At 31.7% G+C, this 26,985-nt stretch overlaps 4 protein-coding genes across 4 annotated transcripts; 1 reads left to right on the top strand and 3 right to left on the bottom strand.

The window, feature by feature from the left end:
• Positions 1-572: 572 nt before the first annotated feature.
• LOC106776058 (heat shock 70 kDa protein) lies at positions 573-3,260 on the bottom strand. The gene has a single exon (XM_014663360.2). It carries the CDS (start codon positions 3,026-3,028, stop codon positions 647-649), a length of 2,382 nt encoding a protein of 793 aa, XP_014518846.1. The 5' UTR covers positions 3,029-3,260; the 3' UTR covers positions 573-646.
• Positions 3,261-9,529: 6,269 nt separating this feature from the next.
• Positions 9,530-11,760, bottom strand: LOC106776136 (heat shock 70 kDa protein). Its single transcript, XM_014663482.2, has one exon. It carries the CDS (start codon positions 11,553-11,555, stop codon positions 9,747-9,749), a length of 1,809 nt encoding a protein of 602 aa, XP_014518968.1. The 5' UTR covers positions 11,556-11,760; the 3' UTR covers positions 9,530-9,746.
• Positions 11,761-17,634: 5,874 nt separating this feature from the next.
• Positions 17,635-21,256, top strand: LOC106774935 (protein NRT1/ PTR FAMILY 4.5-like). Its single transcript, XM_014661962.2, has 5 exons — positions 17,635-17,741; positions 17,819-18,036; positions 19,485-19,928; positions 20,056-20,183; positions 20,392-21,256. The coding sequence occupies exons 1-5, from the start codon at positions 17,645-17,647 to the stop codon at positions 21,254-21,256; spliced, it is 1,752 nt and encodes a 583-aa protein (XP_014517448.2). The 5' UTR covers positions 17,635-17,644.
• Positions 21,257-24,533: 3,277 nt separating this feature from the next.
• On the bottom strand, positions 24,534-24,969 carry LOC111242638 (oil body-associated protein 2B-like). The gene has a single exon (XM_022787009.1). The coding sequence runs from the start codon at positions 24,942-24,944 to the stop codon at positions 24,582-24,584; it is 363 nt and encodes a 120-aa protein (XP_022642730.1). The 5' UTR covers positions 24,945-24,969; the 3' UTR covers positions 24,534-24,581.
• Between the last annotated feature and the right edge of the window lie 2,016 nt (positions 24,970-26,985).

Genomic DNA, 26,985 nt, shown 5'->3' with positions numbered 1-26,985 from the left:
ACTATTCACTATTCACTATTCACTATTCACTTTTTACTATTCACTATTTTTTATTTTTATTTTTAATTTTTTTTTTTTATTTTTTTAAAACATACTAAAATAGGTTCTCAAAATTTTAAACTCCTTATTCTGAAATTATTATAATTTTCTATCATAAATTTAAATTTTTCTAACTTAATTATATATATATATATTTTTTTTTTCCTTTTTAAAATTCACTTATATTTATAAAAATAGATATTTTTCATGGATCTTACAGAACCAATATCACACTAACTTAAATAGACCAGATTAACCCATTTTATTATCTTAATTTTAATATATATATATATATATATATATATATATATATATATAATTAAATAATTCCTTATATATTTACTTATCCTTAAACAAATTCTTAAAACTCTTACTTATCTAAATTATATATTTTAAATTTAAAATAACATTTATAGAAATTTTGACCAAATTTATGTTTTTGAGAATTTGTTGAGTGTGATCTGGTGTATTTGTACTCATAATTATATGCTTAATTTATAGTTAATGGACAAATGATTACAAGCACAGTGGCGTCATAAAAGAAGAAAAGTTTTTTTTTAAAAAAAAAACTCATAACCATGGATGAGTAAATACATATTAAACCGCACTAAGGAACGCCACGTTGCTTTGCAAGACCTGCCAAGTCATCTCGAAGAATATCAACAATGGCAGATGGAGGAACCGAAAATCGCTTCCCACCCGCTTCCAAAGAGTGGGAGTGTCCCAAGTGCGCCAAGCGATCAGCCGCACGATTAGATTCTCTAAACACGTGGGAGAACTCCACCAACCAATCCTTCCGAACAAGCTCACTGATCTCCTGAACCACCGCAAACGCTGGGTCGTTACCCACTGGACAGTGCCTAACGAGACCAAGGGCATGGCTCGAATCAATATCCACCTTCACCTTCTTACAACCAAGATCCCACGCTAACTTCAGACCGTGAACAACCCCCCACAACTCTGCTAACGTCACTGATGTCGGCCCCAAATTAACACCGAAACCACCTAGAAAACATCCTGCGGAATCTCGAACTAGACCCCCGCACGCACCTCTGCTACACCCTGTTCGACGGTTCTCAAACACCGACCCATCCGTGTTCAGACAAACCCACCCACTGGGTGGACATCTCCATGTACACCATATAGGAACCTTAACCTCAGAATTTGAGGTATTATTCGGATTGGGATCATCTTTTAGATACCTTCCTAGCTCCTGCTTCTTGTACTCAAACTCCTCTATCTCTGCTAATTGGTTATTCTCTAGCCACTCTATGGTTTCTTCCACTGCCTCTTCGATCCTTCTCGCTCTCTCCCTCATTTCATAAGCGAAATTCTCAAGTGCGTTCTTTGCCTTCATCTTCCTCTTCCCCACCTCATCCTCTGCCTTATACTTCTTTGAATCCCTCACCATTTTTCTGATCTCTTCCGGGTTCAACCTTCCTTGCTTGTTATTGATCACTATCTTTTTCTTTAGCCCCGTGGCTTTATCTTCCGCCGTCACCTCCACAATGCCATCTGCGTCCACGTCAAAGCTAACGTTGATTTGTGGGACTCCCTTTAGCGATGGCTCGAACCCATGGAGGACAAACTTGCCGAGAAAGAAGTTGTCTTTTACCATGCCTCGTTCTCCCTCAAACACTTTGATCGTGACGCTTTTCTGATTGTCGTACAAGGTCGAGCAAACCCTCTCCTTTTTGGTGGGGATCATGGTGTTCTTGGGGATTAACACTGACATGGCACCACCAGCACCCTCAATTCCGAGACTGAGTGGCATCACGTCCAATAACAACAATTCCTCCACCTTTTTATCTCCTTCACCGCTCAAAATTGCTGCCTGAACTGCAGCACCGTACGCCACGGCCTCGTCAGGGTTGATGCTTTTGCAAAGCTCTTTGATGATACCGTTGACGCTGAACATGTCCTTCAGAAGTTGCTGTACCTTTGGAATTCTAGTGGATCCACCGACAAGAACGATCTCATGAACTTGGCTCTTGTCAACCTTGGCCTCAACCAGGCACTTTTCCACTGTCTCCTTACACTTAATGAACAAGTCTTTGTTCAGTTCCTCGAACAAGGCCCTCGTAACAGAGGCATATAGATCAATCCCTTCATATAAAGAATCGAGCTCTATCATGGTCTGGGAAGTCGAAGACAGAATCCTCTTAGCTTTCTCGCATGCTGACCTTAATCTTACCAAAGATTTCGCGTTCCCACAAATATCCTTCCCGTATTTCTCTCTAAACACATTCACAAGATGGTTCACCAATTTGTTATCAAAATCCACACCACCCAAATGAGTATCTCCCACCGTGGCCTTAACCTTAAACATCCCTTCATCAATTGTCACCAAGGAAACATCAAATGTTCCACCTCCGAGATCAAACACAAGGACGTTCTGATCACCCTCTCTGAATCCTTTCCTGTCCAATCCATAAGCAATAGCAGCTGCGGTTGGCTCGTTGATGATCCTCAACACATTCAAACCAGCGATTTTCCCAGCATCCTTTGTCGCTTGTCTCTGCGCGTTGCTGAAGTAAGCAGGGACAGTGATAACTGCATCCCTTACTGCGTGACCCAAATAGGATTCCGCGACCTCCTTCATCTTAAACAGCACCATGGAAGATATCTCTTCTGCTGCAAGGTGCTTCTCTTCGCCTTTGTAGGTGATCGCAATCATTGGTTTGTCTCTGGTCCCAGGGACAACCTTAAAGGGCCAGAGCTTCATGTCTTGCTGAACAGACATGTCAGAGAATCTGCGACCGATCAAACGTTTGGCATCGAAGACAGTGTTGTGAGGGTTCTTGAATCGCTGATTCATGGCATCATCGCCCAACAACCTCTGAGTGTCGGTGAAGGCAACGTAGGAAGGGGTAGTGCGGTTGCCTTGGTCGTTGGAAATGACTTGGACACGGCTGTCTTGCCACACTGCTACGCAGCTATAGGTTGTGCCCAAGTCAATGCCAATGGGTTTGACTTTTTTGGTAGCCATGGCAAAGCTTAGCAGTTGAGAGAAGAGAGTAGGTAAACACAGAAAGGAGATTAATTGAACGGCAAGTGTGTAGGTATAGGTATAAGAATGTGATAGTTGAATTTCAAAAACCCTTGATTTCAGAATTTCGGAACCTGCTTGGAAAGCAATTTTAAGAAAACTGTGCTAGAGAGAAGGAGGTTTCCGAAAAAGAGAAGGGCCCTTTTAGAATCACAGGAAATGGTTATACGATAAAGGCTTATCTTATCTATGAAAGATTAAATTGGTAATTCATATCTACGATTAAAATTATTGTTAGTTTCTACTTTTAAAAATATTTTTTATTTTTGCTAATAATTTTTATCACATTTTAATCAAAGGAATTAAAAAAATATCACAATGATATGAACTAAAATAAAAAATAATAATATATAAAGAAGAAAAAGTTAGTATACAATTTTAGAGAAAATAAATTTGTAACTTTAAAAGGAGAATTTATAATTAAACCTTTAACAAAAATATTTTCATCCAATCATTTCGTTATCTTTGGGTGAATATGGTCTATTCGTTAAGAGAGATAAAAGATTAGTCTTATAAAGTGTTTTAAAGATGTTTTGGTAACTTTTTTTTCACATTTTATTATTCTTATTATTATTCATATATCTCACGAAAAGGGTAGAAAAAGAAAGAAGAAGAGAAAAACATAAAAAAGGATAATACATTGATGAAAAAAAAAGGGAAATGAGATGAAAATTTGAAATAGATTCAATTGACATGATAAAATAAAATTAATTATGGGAAAATGGAATTCGTTTAAGGGGAAAGATAAATAAAGAAAATGGAAGTAATTTTAATTGATTTAGAAAAGGGAAAAAATAAGAAATTTAATTTAAATTATATTGTAATTTGTTAAAAATGAGTAAAAAATTGTATAAAAACCTAGAAAATACCTAAAAGTGTAGTGTTTAATTTTAAATTTAAATTTATGACTATATAATGGGTTGTAATTTGTGTGTGATTGTAGAATATTATAAATTGTTGTGTAAAGAATTATTTAAAATAACATTTTTAGAGGATTGATATTTGAATTGATTATATGTAATATGAGTTTTTTATACTTGTAAAATGTATGATTGTTTGTGTGATTTCTTTTGATTTGTTTGATGTTTTGATAAAAGTATCAAAAGACTGTTTTTAACTGAAAAATAAGTAAAACGCATAAACATGTTGATTTAGAGCACAATCAATTTGGATTTGTTTTGTAAAAAATATGTAAACTCGTTAGGCGAGTATATGACTCGCTAAGCGATAGTACAAAATCTACATTACAAAGAGTTCCAATACTTTTACTAGTTGGGTGAGCTATTGCTCCTACGTGAGTTATTCCTCTCTAGTTGAGTTAATCCTCTTTAGGCGAGCTTGTTATAAGTGGTGCCAAGAGATATACTCGTTGAGCAAGTAAAAGCATAGTTGAGCAAATAGGAAAATGTAAAAAGACTCGAGAGCAATGTGTGTGTTTGTCTTACTAGCTGAGTGAGTCTCGTTGGGTGAACTTCTAGGTCATTGAACAAGTGCTGAGTCAGAGAGCATCAATTTTATATTCTCGTTAGGTGAGTGATGTGGTCACTCGACGAGTCTTATTCCATTGAACACTCACTAAGCCATATATGTTTTCGCCTAACAAGAATATTAATTCCTGAATGTTTAAATATGTTTTAAATTGTTTATTGTTTGCATTGTGATTTCATATGAATGATATGAAATGATGAGAGGGTAATGATTTTTAAGGTAGGAATGTTATTATGTTATGTGATGGGTGGAGTGTATTGAAGTCGGATTTGAAGTAAGACTATCATGATTGTACTAAGTATTAGATTCATGTAAAGAAAGATATTTAGTGTGAAAATTGAAGAAGGTCATCATCTGTATATTTGGTAAAAGAATCAAATATTATATATGTTCTTTGGTAGAGGATGTGACTCTATTATGATATAGTCATAATCCTTGAGAGATAGGAGTGAGTATGACAGATACATGATCTTATATTGTACTTAACACACTAAGTTATTTGGAAATCTCGTGTCATATGTATATATGTGTATGGAAGAGTCATGGATGCCTTTGATGTATGATATTTTTTATGCTATTAATGATTCAATATAAAGTGTGAAATGTTGAAAGAATGAATGGTTAGTGTGGATTAATGTTAAATTTGATAAGTAACCTGATTTAGATGTACAATAGCTTACTTTTTATTATGTGTTGGTGTGTTATTTATCAGTTTGCAATGATTGTATGTCATATTTAAATTGAACATAATGCGAGTACGTGAATTACGAAATAGTGAATCTATTAATGATCGGTTAAAATATATTTGTTGCATAAATATATAGTTTTGTATTATATAGATTTTTCATTAGTTGAAAAGTTTATAATTTTTTAGAAATATATCATGGTTTCATGGAGGACAACAAATACATATACATATAGTTATATATATTAGTAGTATAAATTTACTAATTTTAGATGTTACATATGATAAAAATTGGTTATCGTAGTAAATGTTCTATTTGTTTTTTAATTATTGTCTAGCAAAATCCTCCTTGTTTGTAATATTTCAATCGTTCAATTTTTTTCCTCAATAATATTTTTAAGTATTTAATTTTTTTATATAAATTTAATAATTAAAATTTATGTTTTAACTTATTATAGATTTCATACTTCGTTTTTTAAATAACTTTAAAAATAATACTATAAATAATTATATTGTAATAAAATATTATAAATAATAATATTGTTATAAAATATTATAAATAATAACATTGTTATAAAATATTATACTTTTTCTTTTAGATTTCATTCTCTAATACCAATACAATTCAAATGGTAATAATTTGATATGATAGACCTATATTGTCCGAACTCCGAATTCCGAACTCAATAAGTATCTTTATTAAAAAAATATAGTAGTAACTAGATATAAGGATTGGTATGAATAATGTTTAGTTTTTTAAATTGGATACGAATAATATATATATATATATATATATATATATATATATATATATTAATTAGAGTTGTTAAAATGGAAATCTGGCTCGACTCGGTCCGGTCCATCACGGGTTGGTCACTCAATCCGGTTCATTTATTAGCGAGTCAGAAAAATCTGAACCCGCCTCGACCTACCACGGGTTGGTGGGTCGGGTTGGCTCACTAGTCTATTTAATTTGAGGTTTTTTTAAATAAAAAAATTACAAACTTCCTATTTTCAAATTTAAACAAATTTTACTTCAAAAAATAATGTTAAACTGACCCGTGGTGAGTCGGGTTGACTCATGGATTGTGACCCATTTTGATGGCTGTAATATATATATATATATATATATATATATATATATATATATATATATATATATATATATATATATAATACTTATATTGTTTTTATCTTGTTTAAATTATTAAAATATTTCTAATTTATTAGGTTAATTTTTTTAATCTTTATTTTTTGCTGTCTTTTTGTTATATATTTTTTCTGCTTTTTTAATTGTTTTTTTAATTGTTTGATGTGTTTAATATTTGCAAAATCCACATATTTTTTTATATTATTTTCTTTCTATCACAACCTTTAATTATGCAATTTTTTTTATATACTTTGTGTAGTTATGTTTAAATTGTATATTTTCAATTTTCCTAGATCAAATAATTTAATACGTAATACAAATCATAGGTGAAGGTAGAAATAAGACAAAATTTTATACCTATTAAATATAAAATGAAAATAAGAATAAATTTTTATTTGAGAGATGGAATTGAATAATGAAATTTGTCCCAATTTAATGAAATTGTCCTCTTTAAAAAATTCCTTATTTTTTATTATTCTTTGAAATCAATTATAATTTATTTTTCAAATTTTTAGTTAATTGATTTATTTATTTTTCTAAAATCAATCAATTTTTTTTTTCTTTTAATTTTTTTCTCCCCTCCCCTACCTAAAAAATTTAAATCCCACTCAAAATTCAAGTTTCGAGAGACCAAATTCTATACAGCTTCTCTCCTCAAAGCTGCAAATCAAAGGTGAGAATTCGACTTACTGCAAACTAAATTCCCAATCTACACAATAAACATCCCATTTTAGAAATTATTTTGTAACGGATCTATATGGAAAATTTATTTTATAAGGCATTATCTGGAGAAAATAGTTATAAGCAATGATACGAACAACATATATTCATGTACAAGTTGAAAGTTGACAACTTTTTTTTTCTTCAAATAAATTTATATTTTTAAAATGAAACAAATGAGCACTTCCAAACTTTATATTTATTTACTGTTTATATGACTAGATTTATGTAGAGCCAAATTTTAATATGGGAATAGTGGTTATTTGTATTGAAAAACTATACTATGATAATTGTTCATGAAAAATCACTATTCAAGATGTTAGAATTTGTCTATCCGAAAATTGAATTCTGAGGTAGAAATAATGAATGAGTATATATTCATATGAATAATTTTGGAGGAGTTTATTTTTGTACTTAAAAAAAAAAGGTTTAAAAAAAATGCCCAAGAGTAAACAAATGAGCGTATGAGGTGCTTAGGCAAATTTTGGAATCAAGAAAAAAAATCATAATTATTTTCATAATTTTTAGACAAACATGAAAAAACATCAATTCTTCCTAAAAGAGGTATATTCCAAGTTTTAGAAGATATAAAAGTAAGGAGAAAAATATTTGACACAATATGTAGTGTATGATGACATAACTAAATAAGGTCCAAATCTTGTATTTAGAGACTTAATTACGGAAGTTAAGAAAAAAATAAATTTTGTACCAGTTACGTAAATTTGTCCTCTTTCAAAACCCATCCTACTGTATACTGTGAATAAGGTGAAGTTTAAATATACTGTAAATAAGCTAAAGTTTACATATATATATATATAACAAAACCAATTCATAAGATTAGGTTTCTACTTGTAAATTCTATTAATTAACTTTAATTTTTTTTATATTAATACAAATTAAAACTACCACGGAATAAGTTTTTTTTTTTTTGAAATTTTTGTTAGTTAATAAGTATATTTATTTATGTGAACCTTCTTTATTTACTCATGTTTTATAACAATATTATATTAGTGTATATAAGTAAATAATAAAATATATGTGAAACTTATTCATGAATTATTATATATATATAGAAGTAAAAGAAATTACTTTGGTCCTATAAATAAGAATAAAAGTAAATAAATTTCGTACTGGTTGTTTGAACAAACAAAAAACTACATATACACATTGTATATTAATTAAAAAAATAATTTTAAGCAACAAAATCTCTTTCTCCACTATTTTTCATTAACATAATACTTATTTAATATTTTAGTTATTAAATTTTATCAAATTTTAAACTAAAATAGTAAAATAAAAAAGACATTTCATACTAATTTTGGATTTCTTTTAATAATTTTCCTAAAAGATATCCTGGTTTTTTTGTCCTTTACAAAATTTTCCACTTTTTTTGTGTAAAAAGTTTCGTTCGAATTAAAGCATTTCTGACGTCAAAGTCCTCGCTAAGATAGAACTAGTGAAGTACAAGTCTACTTGTATTACAACTGAAAATAGGTTAGAAATTTAGGTTTCGTTTTCCACTTTGTCTACTTGTTAGCTAAGGAGTTAATATTTAATCACAACCACAAAATTTCACTGATTCAATTCGCCTTTGTTTTTTCCCCTGTCTTTTGGTCCTTTCTGTTCTGATTATTTTTCAAGAAAAGGACATTTCTTTTTGTTTTGTTTTTACATCACTCAGCTTTTACTTTTATCCAAACATCAAGAAGAGCCATGAGAGGATGTTATAGATTTTTTATTAACTTAAGTGGAACGTTAGCTTTTCCCATTCGAAGTAATAAAAGAAAAGGAAAATAAAATTTTAACACCATTTTGACACTGCACACGTGTCAAAATGTGATTGGAAGATTTCAAATTAAAAAATAAACTTTGGTTTTTCTCTTCCAAATATACTTCTGTCTCAACTTTTTAATTTGAAATCGTCCAATCACATCTTGACACGTATGCAGTGTCAAAATAGTGTAAAAAAATAGTGTTTTAATATCATTGTCCTAAAAAAAAATATATTTAGTCAAAATTAATTCAAAGCCGTATTTTCCACAACTCACCATATTTCAATCTCTATCTAAATTATTTTATTCCCCTTCTATACAAACTGACTCATGAGTGTTACTAAACTACACTTTGGAGCACGGATTAGCTGAGAAATTATGTTAATTGGTCAGTGATTATTATTGGATATATATGAATCTCATAAATAAAAATTAAACCACGCAAAGGTGAAATCAAATCAATCCAAATGGAAAGTATATTATCTTAACATCAATCTGACTCGATTTAACTGGTTCCGGATTTGTAACTAGGTTTGAAGTATGAAACTATAATTACCCAAAGGAAATGTTACTGGCCTCGGCTTAGCAACATCACATGCCATGACTACATATGCTTATGAAAAAAGTGAAACAATGAATTATGGATTATGAGCAGTGCATTCCATAAGAACCATCGCAAAAGGTCAATAATTAACAAACAACATTCCATTCATTTGATCCATACAAATTTACTAACTTAAACGCATAAACTAGATTTTAGACAAACTGGTAGATCGAGTTAACAAAGCTAGAACTATTTTACATGGCTTCGGACTCGATCAATAGTAAAATGGTTCACAACCATTACATAAACTTGGAAACCCTTTCTTCCAACTCCTGCATCTTGTACTCAAACTCATCGGCTTCAGCCAATTGGTTTGTGTCGAGCCATTCTATGGTCGCCTCCACCACCTTCTCCAGATTCTTCACTCGATCCCTCATTTTAAAAGCATAATTCTCCAGCAAGTTCTTGGCCATCACTTTCTTCTTCGCTTCCTCATCCTCTGCCTTATACCTCTCTGCTTCTCTCACCATCCTCCTCATCTCTTCGGAACTCAACCTCCCATGCTTGTTAGTGATCGTGATCTTTTTTTTCAACCCCGTGCTCCTATCCTTAGCAGTGACCTCCACAATGCCATCAACATCCACGTCAAACCCAACATTTATCTGTGGACCCCCCCTTGGCGATGGAGCGAACCCAGATAGCTCAAACTTCCCAAGAAGGAAGTTGTCCTCTGTCTTAGCTTCCTCCCCCTCGTAAACTTTAATCAAAACGCTCGTTTGATTATCAGAAAACGTCGAGAAAACGCTCTCTTTCTTGGTGGGGATCATGGTGTTCTTCGGAATCAACACCGACATGTCACCACCACCAGTTTCAATTCCAAGACTAAGAGGCATCACATCTAACAACAACAAGTCCTCAATCTTCTTGTCCCCTTCGCCTCCCAAAATCGCGGCCTGAACCGCCGCACCGTACGCCACTGCCTCATCAGGGTTAATGCTTTTGCAAAGCTCTTTACCTTTGCCATTTACGCTGAACATGTCCTTCAGAAGTTCTTGTACTTTTGGAATTCTAGTAGACCCACCTACAAGAACTAACTCATGGACTCTGCTTTTGTCAACCCTTGCCTCAACAAGGCACTTCTCCACTGTCTCCATACACTTCATAAACAACTCCCTGTTCAATTCCTCGAACAACGCCCTTGTTAGAATTGCATGTAGATCAACCCCTCCACATAAAGAATCAAGCTCTATCGTTGTTTGAGAGCTCGAAGAGAGTATCCTCTTGGCCTTCTCGCACGCTAACCTCAACCTTCCAAGAGACTTGGGGTTTTCAGCAATATCCTTCTTGTACCTTCTCTTGAAGATGCTCACAAGATAGTTCACCAAATTGTTGTCAAAATCCACACCACCCAAATGAGTATCTCCCACCGTGGCCTTAACCTTAAACATCCCTTCATCAATTGTCACCAATGAAACGTCAAAAGTACCACCGCCGAGATCAAACACGAGCACGTTCTGCTCACCCTCTCTCCATCCTTTCTTGTCTAAGCCGTATGCTATAGCTGCTGCGGTTGGCTCGTTGATGATCCTCAACACGTTCAAACCCGCGATTTTCCCAGCATCCTTAGTGGCTTGTCTCTGCGCGTTGCTGAAATAAGCAGGGACAGTGATCACCGCATCATTCACCGCGTGACCCAGATAGGCTTCGGCAACCTCCTTCATCTTAAACAGCACCATGGAAGATATCTCTTCTGCTGCAAGGTTCTTCTCTTCATCTCTGTATCTGACAGAAATCATGGGCTTGTCCCTAGAACCCGGGACAACCTTAAAGGGCCAGAGCTTCAAGTCTTGCTGAACGGACTGGTCGGAGAATCTTCGTCCGATCAAACGTTTGGCGTCGAAGACAGTGTTTTGCGGATTCATGCAACGCTGGTTCATGGCAGCATCACCCAACAACCTTTGAGTGTCGTTGAAAGCAACATAGGAAGGGGTGGTGCGGTTGCCTTGGTCGTTAGGAATCACCTCGACGCGGTTGTGTTGCCACACTGCCACGCAGCTATAGGTGGTTCCCAAGTCAATGCCTATGGCTTTGTCTTTTCTGGTTGCCATGGAAAAGAAGAGCTTATTTTCAATTTCTGAGGGACGAGCAGGGGAATTGAACAGAACAGAACAGAGGGGAATGCAGTGGTCGATGAAGGAGAAGTGAAATACTCACTCTATTTAAAGGCATAAAAAAGAAAGTTATGGTTTTAGAAACACTTTTCCGTACTTAAGGGAAGGTACGTGGAAAGAAAGCATGAAGAAAGTTGAAACTTCGATAACTTACGAAGCAAAAAAGCAAGCTATTATAAATATTTTAATTTTATTAATTTTTACTAATATCTATATTAAAAAAACAAAAATAAATGATTTCAAAATTGATGATTTGTAATCTATTTTATTCTGAAAATATAATTTTTTTAAAGTTTTTATATTGATTTTTATTTTAATTTAAAATTTTCGACTTTAATTTACATTTTCAGAAAATTTATTCTTTACCTTCATTTTTAAAATTCATTTAATAAGTATATTTATGAATAATATTTTTTTTTCTGTTACATCAATTACATCAGAGGTGATATCAATTGATGAAGTCGCAATGAAATCATACTCTTTAGCTTTTTATGTTACGGTTTTTTAAGTAATAAGAATTATATTCGAATTATTCATTATAATATCACAAACTTTTACATTTTGTATTGTGAATTGATTATGATTGGTTTCTTTTGGGTTTTTGAACTAATCTGGAGACAAACACAAAACACACCTATTGTTTATTTTGTTTTCTTTTTCACCATTTTATCCTTGGGTCAAACTAATCCTAAATAATGACTGGACCGTAAAAACGGTAGGGTAATGAACACGAGTCATTGGTCCTGTGCTGTAGCTAAAATTAATTAAATTAAATTTGAAGATGTGAAAATATTAGGTACGGAAATACATGTGTGAGTAGTGTATTGAATATAAAGTTTTAAATAGACTAGCTGTTGGAAAGGGAACTCAGATTCCCGAGTTGACGCATCTGACGCCTTCTCCCCGAAGGGATTCATTCCATTGGCTACTTAATTAAAACCCACAAAAACTCATTCATCAATATCTAACTTTTAATTTTAAATTACAAAAAAAAAATGTAAACGTGATAAATAGTATTAAATGATAGAAAAAAATAATTAGAATTATTTTATACCACTACTCTGAATTTTATGTAATGTGCTCGTAAAAATAAAAATTAGATATTGATGTAAATACTTTAGACGACAAAAGTGTGTCTTTAAAAAATACTTAAATATAGTTTTTATCCTTCAATGATAACTCAGAATTACAATTGAGTCTTACTTTAAATTTTGATTTTGTTTGAGAGATAATAGATTTAGTCTCTCATCTAATTTAATGTGTGACATAACATAAATACATAAGGACAAAAATTAATACTGAAAAAATACATTTCTTTTTAATATAATTTACAAAATTATTCTTTTCCATGTGGACAACATATAGTAAGTAACGTGTCAACAGGTCATATGTCTTAATGAAACACAATTTATCATATCAAACAAAAATTAACATAGTTAGATAAAAATAAATAAATCCATTATTTTCTAAAATTGAAAACCAATCAAAATTAAAATTTCAAATTTACAACCTAGTTGAAGAAACACAAATATACATAAAGTGACTTTAGACTCGATTTCTAATTTAATGTTAAATCAAAACATTAATATCATATTTTTTTTCCTCGCACACATGCATATACATGTATATTTGTAAAATAATGAAAAAAATTATCATAATAAAATAATAATTATTACAAACAATATTTGCTAAAATAATAAAGATATAATTGGAAAAAAAGTACTCAGCTACAACAACTACCAAAATTGGTATTCTTTATATGTTAATATAAATGCAACTAGCATTAAACATTAATCACATTATTTTGTCTCTAGTAATGACAATGCTGACATGTTTTGTAACCGGTAACCGACTGATATAAGTTTTAGTATCTATTTTATTTGCCTTGTCTAAGTATAATTTATCGTTATTATTTCATATTAAAAAAAACTTAGTAAAAAAATTTAATATGATCTTTGTTTTTAAAAACAGTATCACATATCATAATAGAAACTTCAAATGTGACAACAACATTTTTTATAAAAAAAAAATAATACTTAAAAAAAAAATATCATAGTTTGACACATGACATTTTCTTAACATCACTAATAACTTAAAAAAAATGCTTGAGAATTTTATTTTTCAATAGTTAAGAGGTAATTAAAGTTTTTAAAAAATAAAGATCAATTTGAATTTTTTTTTATTAAATTGGAAACTAAACGAGTAATTAAACTTAAAAAAATTAATATATATCAATTTTTTTATTAACAATGTTTTATTATAATTGTATATCTAAATATTTTTTCAATACCGACTAAATAAGGATAATTGTATTAATCTTTAAAATTAACAAAGTTGTTTTCACATTTATATATTTAAATTAGTTGTAGTTCTTTATTTTGATAAGGTTATACTCTTATGTTAATTTGACTTAATCATGTATTTACAATTTTTTTTTTCTTTTGTGTTAGTTTATATGATTTTACTTCTTTAATGGTTAGTGAGATCAAAGTGTATATAACTAGATTTTAGATGATACTTGTGTGTTTTTTCAAAAAGTTAATAAAAACTATTACTCTTTTGATATGAAATTTGTGGATTGGAAAATTTTGATTTGGTTAGATGTTATGTCACCAATTAAAACCTTGTTCTCTAGAAGTTGTTGTATGGTTATTTATTTATTAATTTTGAGGTTCACAATAGGAGTGTGGTTTTATGCTTTTATGTCCTATTGATATGGATATAATTTTGATTTTTTTCGCTAATTTGTTATTTCAATATTTTATTGTTATGCAATCATGGAAATGATTGAAATAATTCTTTTAGGATTTACAGGTTTTCTCTTTCAATTTAGTCTCGTAGTTTATTATTGTAGTTATCTAGATAGTTTGGCGGATGAAAAAGCATAATAGATTTCAAAATTCAATTACTTTTATTTGTGTTATTTTTCAAATTAAAAAGTTGGTGTGTATTTATGAAAATAAATATAATAAACACATGAGTAAAATTATCTTTAATTCCCTAATGTTGAAAATTTTTAATATTCAAACTAGGGATTGTAGGATGATAGTTTCATTTATAGATACGATATAACAAATTTCATCTCTTAATTGACTTAAGGTGAATACTAAAGATATATACTAAGTATTTTCCTGTTAGCTACATGTGTTAATATTTTAGAGAAGTTGGAATGAATACATGAATACTTTTTCTGTTTTTTTTTTAAAGATAAAAACTTCAATTTATAGTGAGTTTATGAGGAATTATTTATGCTTTGATGCATGTTTTGAGGAAAAACTTTTAGAGATCTTGGTTTCAGAGTAATTTTACTTTAATTTGTCATAATTTATTGGAAGAATAAGTGATTCTTAGAGTATTAGAGGAATACGATGTTAGTAGTTACACTTTTGTAAGTATATATTTTTCAAAGTTTTTTAATGTTTTTCATTTTTTGTAAAATAAATAATTGTGATAATAAATTAATTAATTTGAATTTTATTTATAAAGAATAAACGGTGTAATTTTATCTTTATGAATTTATTTAGATTTTTTTTATAATTGTTATATTTTTTATCTATATTTTTGAAGTGTAAATTTTTATCTTGCTTTGATGTGGTTCTTCCTTTTTTATATTCATTTATATTATCTTTGTATTTTAATAAAATTTTACATGATATAATAAATAATTAATGAACTTTGGAACTAAACATATATAGTCTGTCAGAATTGGTAACGATACCTAATATTATCTTATTAAGGACAATAACTTATTAGAAAGTAAAATTATATTTAAAATTTGAAAAAAAATTCACATATTAAATTTCTTATATATTATATGTAAGTAGAAATATGTTGTGAAGAAAATAGATTGAAGTAAAATAAAAATATCTAATTTTGTATATGTAGATATATAAGTGTCAATAAATATAAATATTTCTTAATTAAAGATAGAGTAACATGATTATTACAATCAATTTTCAACAATAAATAGAATAAACCAATATGACATTAATAAAAAAATTCTCAAATATTGAAGCATATTTAACACATAAATAATTATACACAACAATAAAAGAATATACAAAAAATAAAGTTATGTAGAGTATAAGAGTGAGTAAGTTCACTCGATAATCCACATACATAGACTATAAGTTATATAAAACGAGTCTATTGGAGCTTGCAAATTGAAATATTCAACTCATCCACATTTTCATTCTAGAAATATACCAAGACTTTGTTGATTAAAAGGAAAGGAAAGAAAATGAAATTTGATTAGTCATTGTCTTTTATTCAACTCATCCACTCTTATTTTATTTTTTTAATTCCATGGAGGACCCACGACCCAAAATAAAAGAAACGAGAGTAAATGTGACTCTTTCTTGATGTACCACCATATTTTCTTCATACACTACCAAAATTTTGAAAAGAAATTCACATTACAGTTTTGAATATCTTAGTTTGGGATAACTTCTTTTTATCTCATTTATAAGCTTGTGCTATCGTATTCAATTCTCAACATTTCTGCAGCTGTGTAAGACCTTAACACCATCTTCTATTATTACTCCTCTTCCATTTTATCTTGCCAATTTAAGACATTTACTATAACGAGAAAATAAAAAGAGTCATTTATTCTTCTACACATATAGTAAAGTAAATATACAATTTTTAATTTATAAAAATTATATATATTTCTTATATTCTCTTATTTCTGTTCTTCCTAATTTCATTCCTTAGCTAAACAATGTGCGAAATTTTGTCCTACACATACTAGTTTGAAAAAGGTAAGCTTATGCAGCCAAAGTGGAAATTAATGTATAAAGGCTAATAGCCCAATCCCTCCAAAGAGGCTGCAGATTGTTTTCCATTACAAATTTTTAGAAACCATCTAAATGGGATCGACATAACATTATATATTAACTATGTTTTATGATGTCTGTCACGGCACTCATATATTATCACTCAAAATTATATTATAATTGGAAAAATAATATAATAATATTCCTATGTATATTCCATATCATATAGTTTTTTAATTAAAAAAAATTATCTCATTTGTTGTGAACTAGTCCAGTTATCAGTTATAGTTATTTATTACTTACTATTGGTAAGATATTATTTAATTAGTATTCTTTGGATATAACGACCTAAGACCCGCCCTTTTGATTCTTTGTTGTAAGTTAAGTACACCGTAAACCTCGAAATTTCCGCTTCTTAAAATCGGCGAATTTTGTCACCAAAGCATGTTGCTGCCAATCAAAGACACCCAATTCTGTCTAAATAAATAGGTTTATCAGTCATCCCTCATCATTAAATGTTAAATATTTTTTACTTTTTTATAACATATTTATTATTTTCTTTAAGCCAATCTTTGTCTTTTTATATCATATCACAAATCTATTCAAATTTTTGAGATAATACTTATATTATGTATTAATTTGTTTTTGGTCTGGTCTTAAAAAATGTTTTTCCTATCTTGAATAATGATAAACAAGTCACTGTTACAACTGTGTTAACATCGTTTATCATATTTTTATTTCGTTTCAATTTTTTTGAAAGTATGGTATCTGGACATCATATTAATTGAAAAATGTTACATGCAAACCTTTGAATATTACTATGCCTATTCAACACATAGAAAAAGTTAATAGTTTTATCTTTTATTTAATTTTTCTTGAACTATTCTAATTATAAAATAAAAATATAGTTTTATACGTGTTAATTAAGTCTAGAATAAAAGTTGAAGTCTTGATATGAGTCTTTTTGTATGTGACTATAGGAGTGTTCACATGTCTTTCTTCATTTATCTTCGATACACTAAGAAACTTTTATTTGTATTAATAGAATTGAGTGTATATATATAGAGAGAGACTGATCTTCCAATCAATCACCATTGTATATCTTCTTCATCGGTTCTGCTCTTTCTACAGAACCGCTCACTATGGTACCTATTTTTTCTGTGTTCTGGTACTTGTGCATTTCGGCTCTATACTTATATTTTTTTTTGTTTTTGATTTATGATCATGCAGGAAACGTTGGAGGCTGCTGATATGGAAAAGCTGGTTGATGAAAATAAAGTGGATTGGAAAGGAAGAAGAGCTGATAAATTAAAATATGGGGGGATGAGAGCTGCTGTGCTGATATTAGGTGAGTAAATTTAATTAAGGTGGTTTTTGTGTGTAAGAATGGCGCAGTAAGATGAAGTTATTTGAATTTGGGTGCAGCTATGCTTGGTTTCGAGAATTTGGGAACATTTTCTCTGGCAGTGAACTCGGTGCCGTACTTCAGTGGGATGATGCATTATAGTGTACCAGATTCAGCTAACATGCTGACCAACTATATGGGAACCGGTTACATACTCGCTATTCCAGTCGCAATCCTTGCTGATACTTGGATTGGCAGATACACAACTGTTTTAATTTCTGGCCTCTTCGAGTTTGTCGTAAGCTCCTAATTCATCATCTACCTATTTCTCTTCACAACAACAACACTTCAACATCATTCATCAAACACAATTTATCCTTTATCAACCTTCTGTAATAAATTTCCATCGTTCATCGCTGAATTCATCAATCATTCAACAAATTTAACTGACTCAACCAAATTCATATTCATATTATTTCCAAGGAAACAAACTTTAATTATAAAGTGACAAAATTTGATAAATTTGTCCACCCTTAGAAAGTTTACTTCCACATAAATTATGGATTCAATATTTTTATAAAAACTTTTAAAGATGACTTTATATATTTTTATGCGATTTTCAATTTTTCATATATTTTATGCACATTTTAATAATATATTCACTCAACTAATTATAAAAATTAAATCAGCCAATTTTTCTTGTCTCGTTAGTTTAGTACAATTTTTTTTTTCTTTAAATCTAATTTAAACTTTATTTCAATCGGTTCAAATTTATTTTTCCTTAAATAAAAATTAAAGTGACCTGTATACATATTATTGGATTAAGCACACTAAAATAATAATAAAAAAAAGAACATTAGTAATTTTAAGGGCTTGTGATAATGATAGGCTAGTATAGATGTAAAGTCAACTTCATTAAATCACCCAAATATAATTGCCAATGGACATTAAAGTATGAATCTTTTAGTACGCTATTTTAATCAAATCAGCTTTTTAGATTATTTAAAATTTAAAATAAGGATTTATCTAATCATATTACCAAAATATAGTATAAGTACATTGTGATATGCAATAATATTTTGAAACCAATTAAAAATATTTTATTTAAATACGCTAACAAGAGCATGAACTGAGTCTTTCAAGAGTAGAGAGTTATTCCATACTTTTGCATTTTATTTTCTTTTAATTGGTAATACATGACTGACTTTCAATAATTAAATTAAAAAATGAAGATTCAAATTAAAATTACCCTTGGAATAATTTGATCCTTCTTGGCAATTAATTTTTCCTGGTCTTTAATATAGGTTGTTTGTTGATTTTTGAAATAATTATTTTATAAATGATTTAAATTATTTAGGCAAACATATTATTTCTATACACTTATCTCAAAATTTTCGAAAATACAAATATAAAATCTGAAAGAAACTCTTCTCCAAGTATTCGATGTAAAGGTTGGGTTATGCTATTTTCACCATTCTTCTAAACCTTTATCCACCCATTCTTTTCTTGCAAGTTTTTTTTTTTTTTTCATGAAAACTAGGTTATGTTGTGTTAAAATATACGATAAAAGTTAGTTTCAGTGAAATATCTTAAATATATAGATATACAACGGAGATAGTTCTGTTAGATTGATCTTTTGCAATCGAAATTTAGAAACACAACGTTAATTAATAGATAATAATTTCTACTGTTTGTAACTGAGAAATCTATGAGTATTGTTAATATGCGTTTATGATGAGGTTGTAGGGACTTGGATTGCTTACAGCGCAAGCACACTATTCCAGTCTTAAGCCACCCTCTTGTAACATCTACGATAGAACTGCTCAGTGCAAAACACCCAGTGGTGGCCAAGAAGCTCTTCTCTACATTGGCTTATACCTTTTGGCTTTTGGAAGTGCGGGAGTGAAAGCTTCCGTGCCAACACATGGTGCAGACCAGTTTGATGAAACGGATCCCGAAGAAGCAGGGGAAATGTCCACTTTCTTTAACACTCTCTTGTTGGCTGTTTGTTTGGGTGGTGCAGTCAGTTTAACCTTCATCGTATGGATACAACTCCACAAGGGCTGGGCTTCGGGCTTTGGTATTGGCACCGTAGCCATACTTTTGGGTATCCTTATCTTTGCAGCTGGATTGCCACTTTACAGATTTCGTCTTCGTCAAGGAACAAATGATTTCATTCAGATCATACAGGTATCAAGTAATCCATGCTTCATTTCTTGTTAAAGAGACTTGAATTTTAAACGATTTAAATAATTTGAAGTTTTAGTATTGCATTGACCAAGCTGTTTGTTTTAACATCTGTTCATGCATTTTCCAGGTTTATGTTGCAGCAATCCGTAATAGGAATCTTCTTCTTCCTGAAGATCCAGCAGAACTATATGAGATTAAACAAGACAAGGAAGCTGCTCAGGAAATAGAGTTTCTACCTCATAGAAACATTCTCAGGTTCAATTCCTCTTGAGTCTAACATAATTGCATGTCACTTGGTCAGAACTCATTACTTAATAACTCGGTAGTAAAAGTGATAGGTTGGTTTAAAAGGTATTAGATTGATCTTTTGCAAATATAAAGTGTATATCTGCTAAAAGTTCATTAAATATCACTCCAGTTTCAATTTATTTTGGTTCTAAACTGAAGTTCGACCTTCTCACAGGTTCTTAGACAGAGCAGCCATTCAAGTAAAACATGATGTGGAATCTGAGAAACCACCAAGCCCATGGAAACTTTGTAGGGTAACCCAAGTAGAAAATGCCAAAATTGTTCTTAGCATGATCCCCATATTCGGCTGCACCATTATAATGACCCTTTGTCTAGCTCAGCTGCAAACCTTTTCAATCCAACAAGGTTACACCATGGACACCACTTTCACTAAGAATTTTCAAATTCCACCTGCATCCCTCCCAATCATCCCAATTATTTTTCTAATCATCATTGTTCCTATCTATGACCGCCTTTTTGTGCCTGTTATGCGAAAAGTCACTGGCGTTCCTACTGGGGTTACTCACTTGCAGCGAATAGGAGTTGGTCTTGTACTCTCTTGCATTTCAATGGCTGTGGCTTCAATTGTAGAGGTGAAAAGGAAAAGAGTGGCCAGAGACCACAACATGCTTGATGCTGTGCCAATACTTATGCCACCATTGCCAATAAGCACATTTTGGCTCTCTTTTCAGTACTTTATATTTGGCATAGCTGACATGTTTACTTATGTGGGGCTGCTTCAGTTTTTCTACTCAGAGGCACCAAAAGGGCTTAAGTCTACGTCAACCTGCTTCCTTTGGACCTCTATGGCACTTGGTTATTTTGCTAGTACCGTGGTGGTAAAAAGTGTGAATGGAGCCACCAAACATATCACTAGGAGTGGAGGCTGGTTAGCCGGGAACAATATTAATAGAAACCATCTAAATTTGTTCTACTTGTTCCTTTCCATAGTGAGCCTGATCAACTTCTTTATCTATTTGGTAGTTTCAATGAGGTACAAGTACAGGTCTCAAGGCCATTCGGTCCCTGCTGGCAATTAATTCAAATAAGTAACTATGTAGATGCCGCAACTGCAATACATGTTTTCTGGTAAAGGAGAGAACTACTCGTTTCTTTTCTTCATAATTTATTTGAAAGAAATGGTCTATGAGAGATTCAAAGTCAATATGTCTGATATGAAATTATTTTCCTATGCCTTTAGGCAGAGTTGATTTCTATTTCTAGTTTGCTTTTCACGGCTTCTTTTTCTTTCTTTAAATCTTACCTCATGGCTCACCAATTATGTACTGTTAAAACTTGTAACGAACCAAAAAATAGTTACTCTAAACCTGAACTAAAAAGTACTAAAAAATAATTCAAATATATTGAATTGAATCATATTTTGTTTTATTAAACTATACTACATTGAATTACAATATAAACTAAATTGAATTCCTAATTATATTAATTTTGAATTGATCTACACCAATTTTGAATTAAATTATTAACTATATTAATTTTGAATTGGATTGCACTAAATTACTAATTAGAGTTCTACAACTTATCTCAAAATAATCCAAAAATGACATGAATTGCAAAAACTTGTGCTACCGAAAACTAAATTTGTAACTCCATAACAATGGATACTTTCTGTATGTACCCAAATTTCCATTTCTTATAAGAATTTTTAATAAAAAATTTTATCCCATGAGTGGTCCTACAGGTTCATCACTACACTTTTTTATTTTTAATAAATAACCATTAAATCAAAAAATTACTATTTAACATTGTACAACTTATTTCAAGTTAATCCAACAGTGACGCAAATTGCAGAAACTACCGTATAGCAGTCCCAACTATTCAAAACAAAATTTGTCTGAAACAGATGGATACCTTATGTATGTACCCAAATGTCACACCAGATTCCGCATTCTTCCCCATTCAAAATTTACCTACATCGTATCTAGATACTCATGAACCTGTGATACCAAAAAAATTATTAGAAGTGAGTTTTAGACGTAACTCAATTCCACAAAACCGGCTTGTAAGGTGAGGTTTGCACCTCACTTATATATTATAAATTGGTCTTATCTTTAGTCAATGTGAGACTTCCAACACACTCTCTTCACGCCGGGGTATAGACATCTCATGCGTGATAGTAGAAATTGAGTGGTCCAATAACGGCCTGACAACGAGTGGAAACAGAAATGCCCACTTAGAATTCGCTAGGATAGACTTTAATCATGGCTCTGATACCAGATTAGAAAGTGGGTTTAAGCTTAACTCATCCCTACAAAACTGACTTGTAAGGTGAGGTTTGCACCTCACTTATATATTATTATTTGGCCTTATCTCTAGTCGATGTGAGACTTCCAACACACCCCTTCACGCCGAGGTATAGACATCTCATGCGTGATAGTAGAAATTGAGTGGTCCAATAACGGCCTGACAACGAGTGAAAACAGAAATGCCCACTTAGAATTCGCTAGGATAGACTTTAATCATGGCTCTGATACTAGATTAAAAAGTGGGTTTAAACTTAATTCTACCCTACAAAACTGGCTTGCGAGGTGAGGTTTGCATTTCACTTATATATTATTATTTGGCCTTATCTCTAATGAATGTGAGACTTCCAACATAAATTCTATGAGACTTAATTATAAAACTAGTCTCAAATATTAGATTAATTATGGTCAAAATCATGCCCAGGTCATTGAATCATGCAATTCAATGTGTTACGCTAGATTCTATGACCTTAATCCTAGGTAGAACATAACTACACAACTTGTAGAAAAATTTGAGAGAGATAAAGAAATAATTTATCTGAAAAGTCAATACATCGATAATGAGTTTCTAAACTTGGAGACTTATATTTATAAATACTAAAAAAAAAACAAACCAATAAAAAAAACAAACCAACAAATATATGGTAACAATAACTACTTCAAACAAAGTGCGGTTGCATAACTGAATGTAAAATATATTAAAATGACACAATTTTAACTGAGTCATGGATCTCTGACCTATGTCAATTCAACTTCGACTGAGTTTGGCGATTTATACTCCTTCTCTATCGGACTAAGTAGGTTGTTTGCTCAATTATTTTATTATGATTTGGTGTTGTCATTCCTCACTTGTAATTTACTAGAAGCTCCAAACATTATATAAAATGACATCTATTATTAAATTTGAAACAGAACATGCTTAAATGCTAGTTTGGATTGTGAATTCACATGGAAGGATGACAATGTCACCTTTCCATGATTCTCATACCTCTAATTCATTTTAAAAATTAGACACATAATATCATGCCAAAAAGTAAATACACCATACTTTATTACACCATACTTTATTGTACATACATGTCCAATTAAATTTATTGGGTAGTCAACATTATAAAAGTTAGTGTTTTTCCGCCCACTAACTATTTCAACAACAATTCTCCAAAGTTGTACACATCAGACTTTGCAGGTTACAACTTCTAGCTTGCAGCTTGCAGGTTATAATGTTTGACAAGCATATTAAATCATTCAAGTAAAAAAACATGGTAAGATCAAATATCGTTTCTAAAGAGACTCGTATAATAGTAAAAAGTTATACAAATAACAACTCATCTAGACTAAAGAACAGTACATGAATTTACAAATATGTGCAAAGAGATAGATTTACAATTAATACACGATGGATTTTGGTAGTTGAAGACACTTAAGAGTGGATAAGGTCATAAATGATATGAATTGACATTGCTAAGGTTAGGTTTCAATAATTCACTCTCGTGCATACACAATTTCAACTCATCTCAACAAAACACTAATTCCTTAGGTGAAAGAGCCCATATTTCCCTATTAAATGACAATTCCTTGATCACTCAAAAAGTAAACTCGAAATAAAATCTAGGGTCTTAGACAACAAATGGGTCATGTTCAATCACTAGAATCCATATCTTGTTTTGATTCTAGGTTCTAGGTTCTAGGTTCAAAGTTGCAAGTTCTAGGTTGCAGGATGCAGGAACCAGGTTGTAGGTTGCAAGTTGCAGGTTGTAGGTTGCAGGTTGCAGGTCGCAGGTCGCAGGTCGCAGGTTATAGGTTACATGTTACAGGTCTCAAGTTCAGGTTGCAGGTTGCAGGTTAGAGATCAGAGGTTACAGGTTACAGGTTCCAGGTTCCAGGTTTCAGGTTGCAGGTTACAGTTTGCAGTTTGCAATTTGCAGGTTACAGGTTAAAGGTTAAAGGTTAAAGGTTTCAGGTTGCAGGTTACAACTTACAAGTAACAGGTTGCAGGTTACAACTTACAGGTTACAGGTTACAACTTACAGGTTACAGGTTACAGGTTACAGGTTACAGGTTACAGGTTACAGGTTACAGGTTACAGGTTACAGGTTACAGGTTACAGGTTACAGGTTACAGCAAAATCATATATTAAGTTTTGAGAAAGTTGAAACAAAATGAGAGTGAAAAAAAGAAGACCGAAAAGACGAGCATCAGATTCATCAGAATCGTAGACGGCGCATTGGATGAGATTTTGGTGAAGTCTGGAGCAGTAGTGGTGAGTCTCTATCTGGCGAGACATGTCGTGGCTATAGATGGCGAAGGAACACGCGTGGTGACTAATCTGCTTTATGGGCTCCAGTGACTGTATCATCATTGCACCCTTGTCGATCATGTGTTGTCCCACTCCCATCGCCTTTCCAGGAGTTGGTTCCGGACCCTTTGCCGAACTCGGTTCTGGTGACTTGTCCGTGGAGGCCATTAACTATTGCAAGTTTAACTCAGTCTCCTCTCTAGAACGTGTGGAATATCTTACCCTCGTAACTCGTATATAAGCCGAAGATGGGATGAGGCTTTGGTTCCACGCGGACATCCAACGATGGTAACGTGGCTGATTGTAGAGGTTTTGGTTCCACGAGGACATGCAGCGATGAATACGTGGCTGATAGTAGAGGTTTTGGTTTCACGTAGACCTGCTGCGACGATTACGTGGCTGTGTTTAGAGAGACTCTGTTGCGAAGACATTTACTATCACAAAAATATGGCATTTTAAAACATTAATATGTGGGTTGTTAAGTATATTTTGTTAGGGGACTACTAAATGTCACTTTCCTCGCTATATCATCTCGAAATTGGATTTACTGTAAGTGGATTTTTTTAAACTCGCTATATCCTCACTCCCCTATGGATATTTTGTAGAATTCATCTTTCAATGTATAATACTTCACCTTATTTTTTTCGCGGTTTCCCTCTGAAAAAGCCTTTCCACTTCCACCAAATGAGTCCAGACATAAATAGCACTAAGCATACAGCACCGGCTACAATGGCAATGATTATCGAAACAGCAACTTTCTTTTCTCCATTTGAGCAAGTTCTAGAATCTGTTCAAAGAATAAAGTATCACATTGATATTTTACTCAGCACTACCCATCATATTCATAACATCACTTCGAAAAACAGAATGTCATCCAACTCATAAGATTGCTGTCAATACTAAAATGTTTAGCCTTCAACTAATATATGTAGAAATGATATTGAGAGTATAAGGAATGCTTACCTAAGAAGTGACAAGAAACAGACATTGCATTTGGTCTTTACTAAGAAGATCAAGAAAGCCATATGAAGAATGCTATTTAAGAAACAGAAAAGAGCGTACCAAATTTAAAAATGAAAGCAGAACGACTATTTCATGATGCTCTTGCTATCTAAGGGCATTCTTTTTTTAATAGTAACAGAATAGTGTATTCTAGAAAAGTGATGATAGACTTGGACACCATAAACTGTGATGGTATAACACCCTTCTTCGAATTCAAATACAATAAATTTACACCCATCTTGCCATGGGTAGTATTCACCTGAAACCACAGATATAGCTGATACAAGGGGGCCATAAACTCCAACATCAGGAATTCTAGTCGTTCCTTTTCCAACCAAGTTGAATTTAATCTCCAAGATATTATTTTTGATGCTGATATTGTGTATGGGCAGTACCAGTGGTTTTTCAGTAACACTTGTTTCATTCTCGATATTAAAATTTTTGCGAGTGATTCTTCCCTGAGACAAAGTCAATGCATTAATTCATAATCTGGAAATTAAAGTAAAATTCATTAATTAAATCGGTTACCTGAACATAGATATCAAATATGCGTTTCCCAAGACTTTTGTATGTTCTATCATTTGTAAACTGTATGTCAGCAAAGTGAAGGTTTACAGTGTAGTTCCCATTTTGCATGCAGTTGTGGAAATAAGTGTAATTGGAGATACACGCGCCGTTTTATATAATTCTGGCAGATTTGAAGATGGAAGAGATACAATGTAACGTACGTTCTGGGACTCAAAATCATCCATGAAGTCCCCAGTGATCATCATCACTGTAGAAATAAGTTGCAGTGCCACCCTGAACATCTCCGTCTCCGGCATAAAGCTTTTCTCCTCTATCATCTTTTACCCTTACATCCTTCCCACCACAGTTAATATGTAAACAACTCGAAACTGAAAAATGCTTGAGAAATTAAAATAGTGTGAGAGTTTTTTTTTGACAGTGAATAAGAAAATTTACAGTACAAAATTTAATATACAATTCAACATAACTGTCATACAAAGCAAAGAGTTATTTTGTACTATGCATTTACTTTGATTTCAATGTTGCTACGTATACACATATTTACACACAAATCGCCTTACAATTTTCATCATTTGACTAAGCAACATTTCCACTCGTGTACATTTTGACTAAGCAACATTTCCTCGAGTCCACTTGCATGCATTTCTCTTCACAGGTTTTACATTGGTAGGAGTGTGGA

The sequence above is a fragment of the Vigna radiata genome, chromosome 10 (assembly GCF_000741045.1).
Source record: "Vigna radiata var. radiata cultivar VC1973A chromosome 10, Vradiata_ver6, whole genome shotgun sequence".
NCBI lineage: Eukaryota > Viridiplantae > Streptophyta > Magnoliopsida > Fabales > Fabaceae > Vigna > Vigna radiata.
Note: the sequence above shows the minus strand (reverse complement) of the source record. Positions and strands in the feature narration are given on the sequence as shown.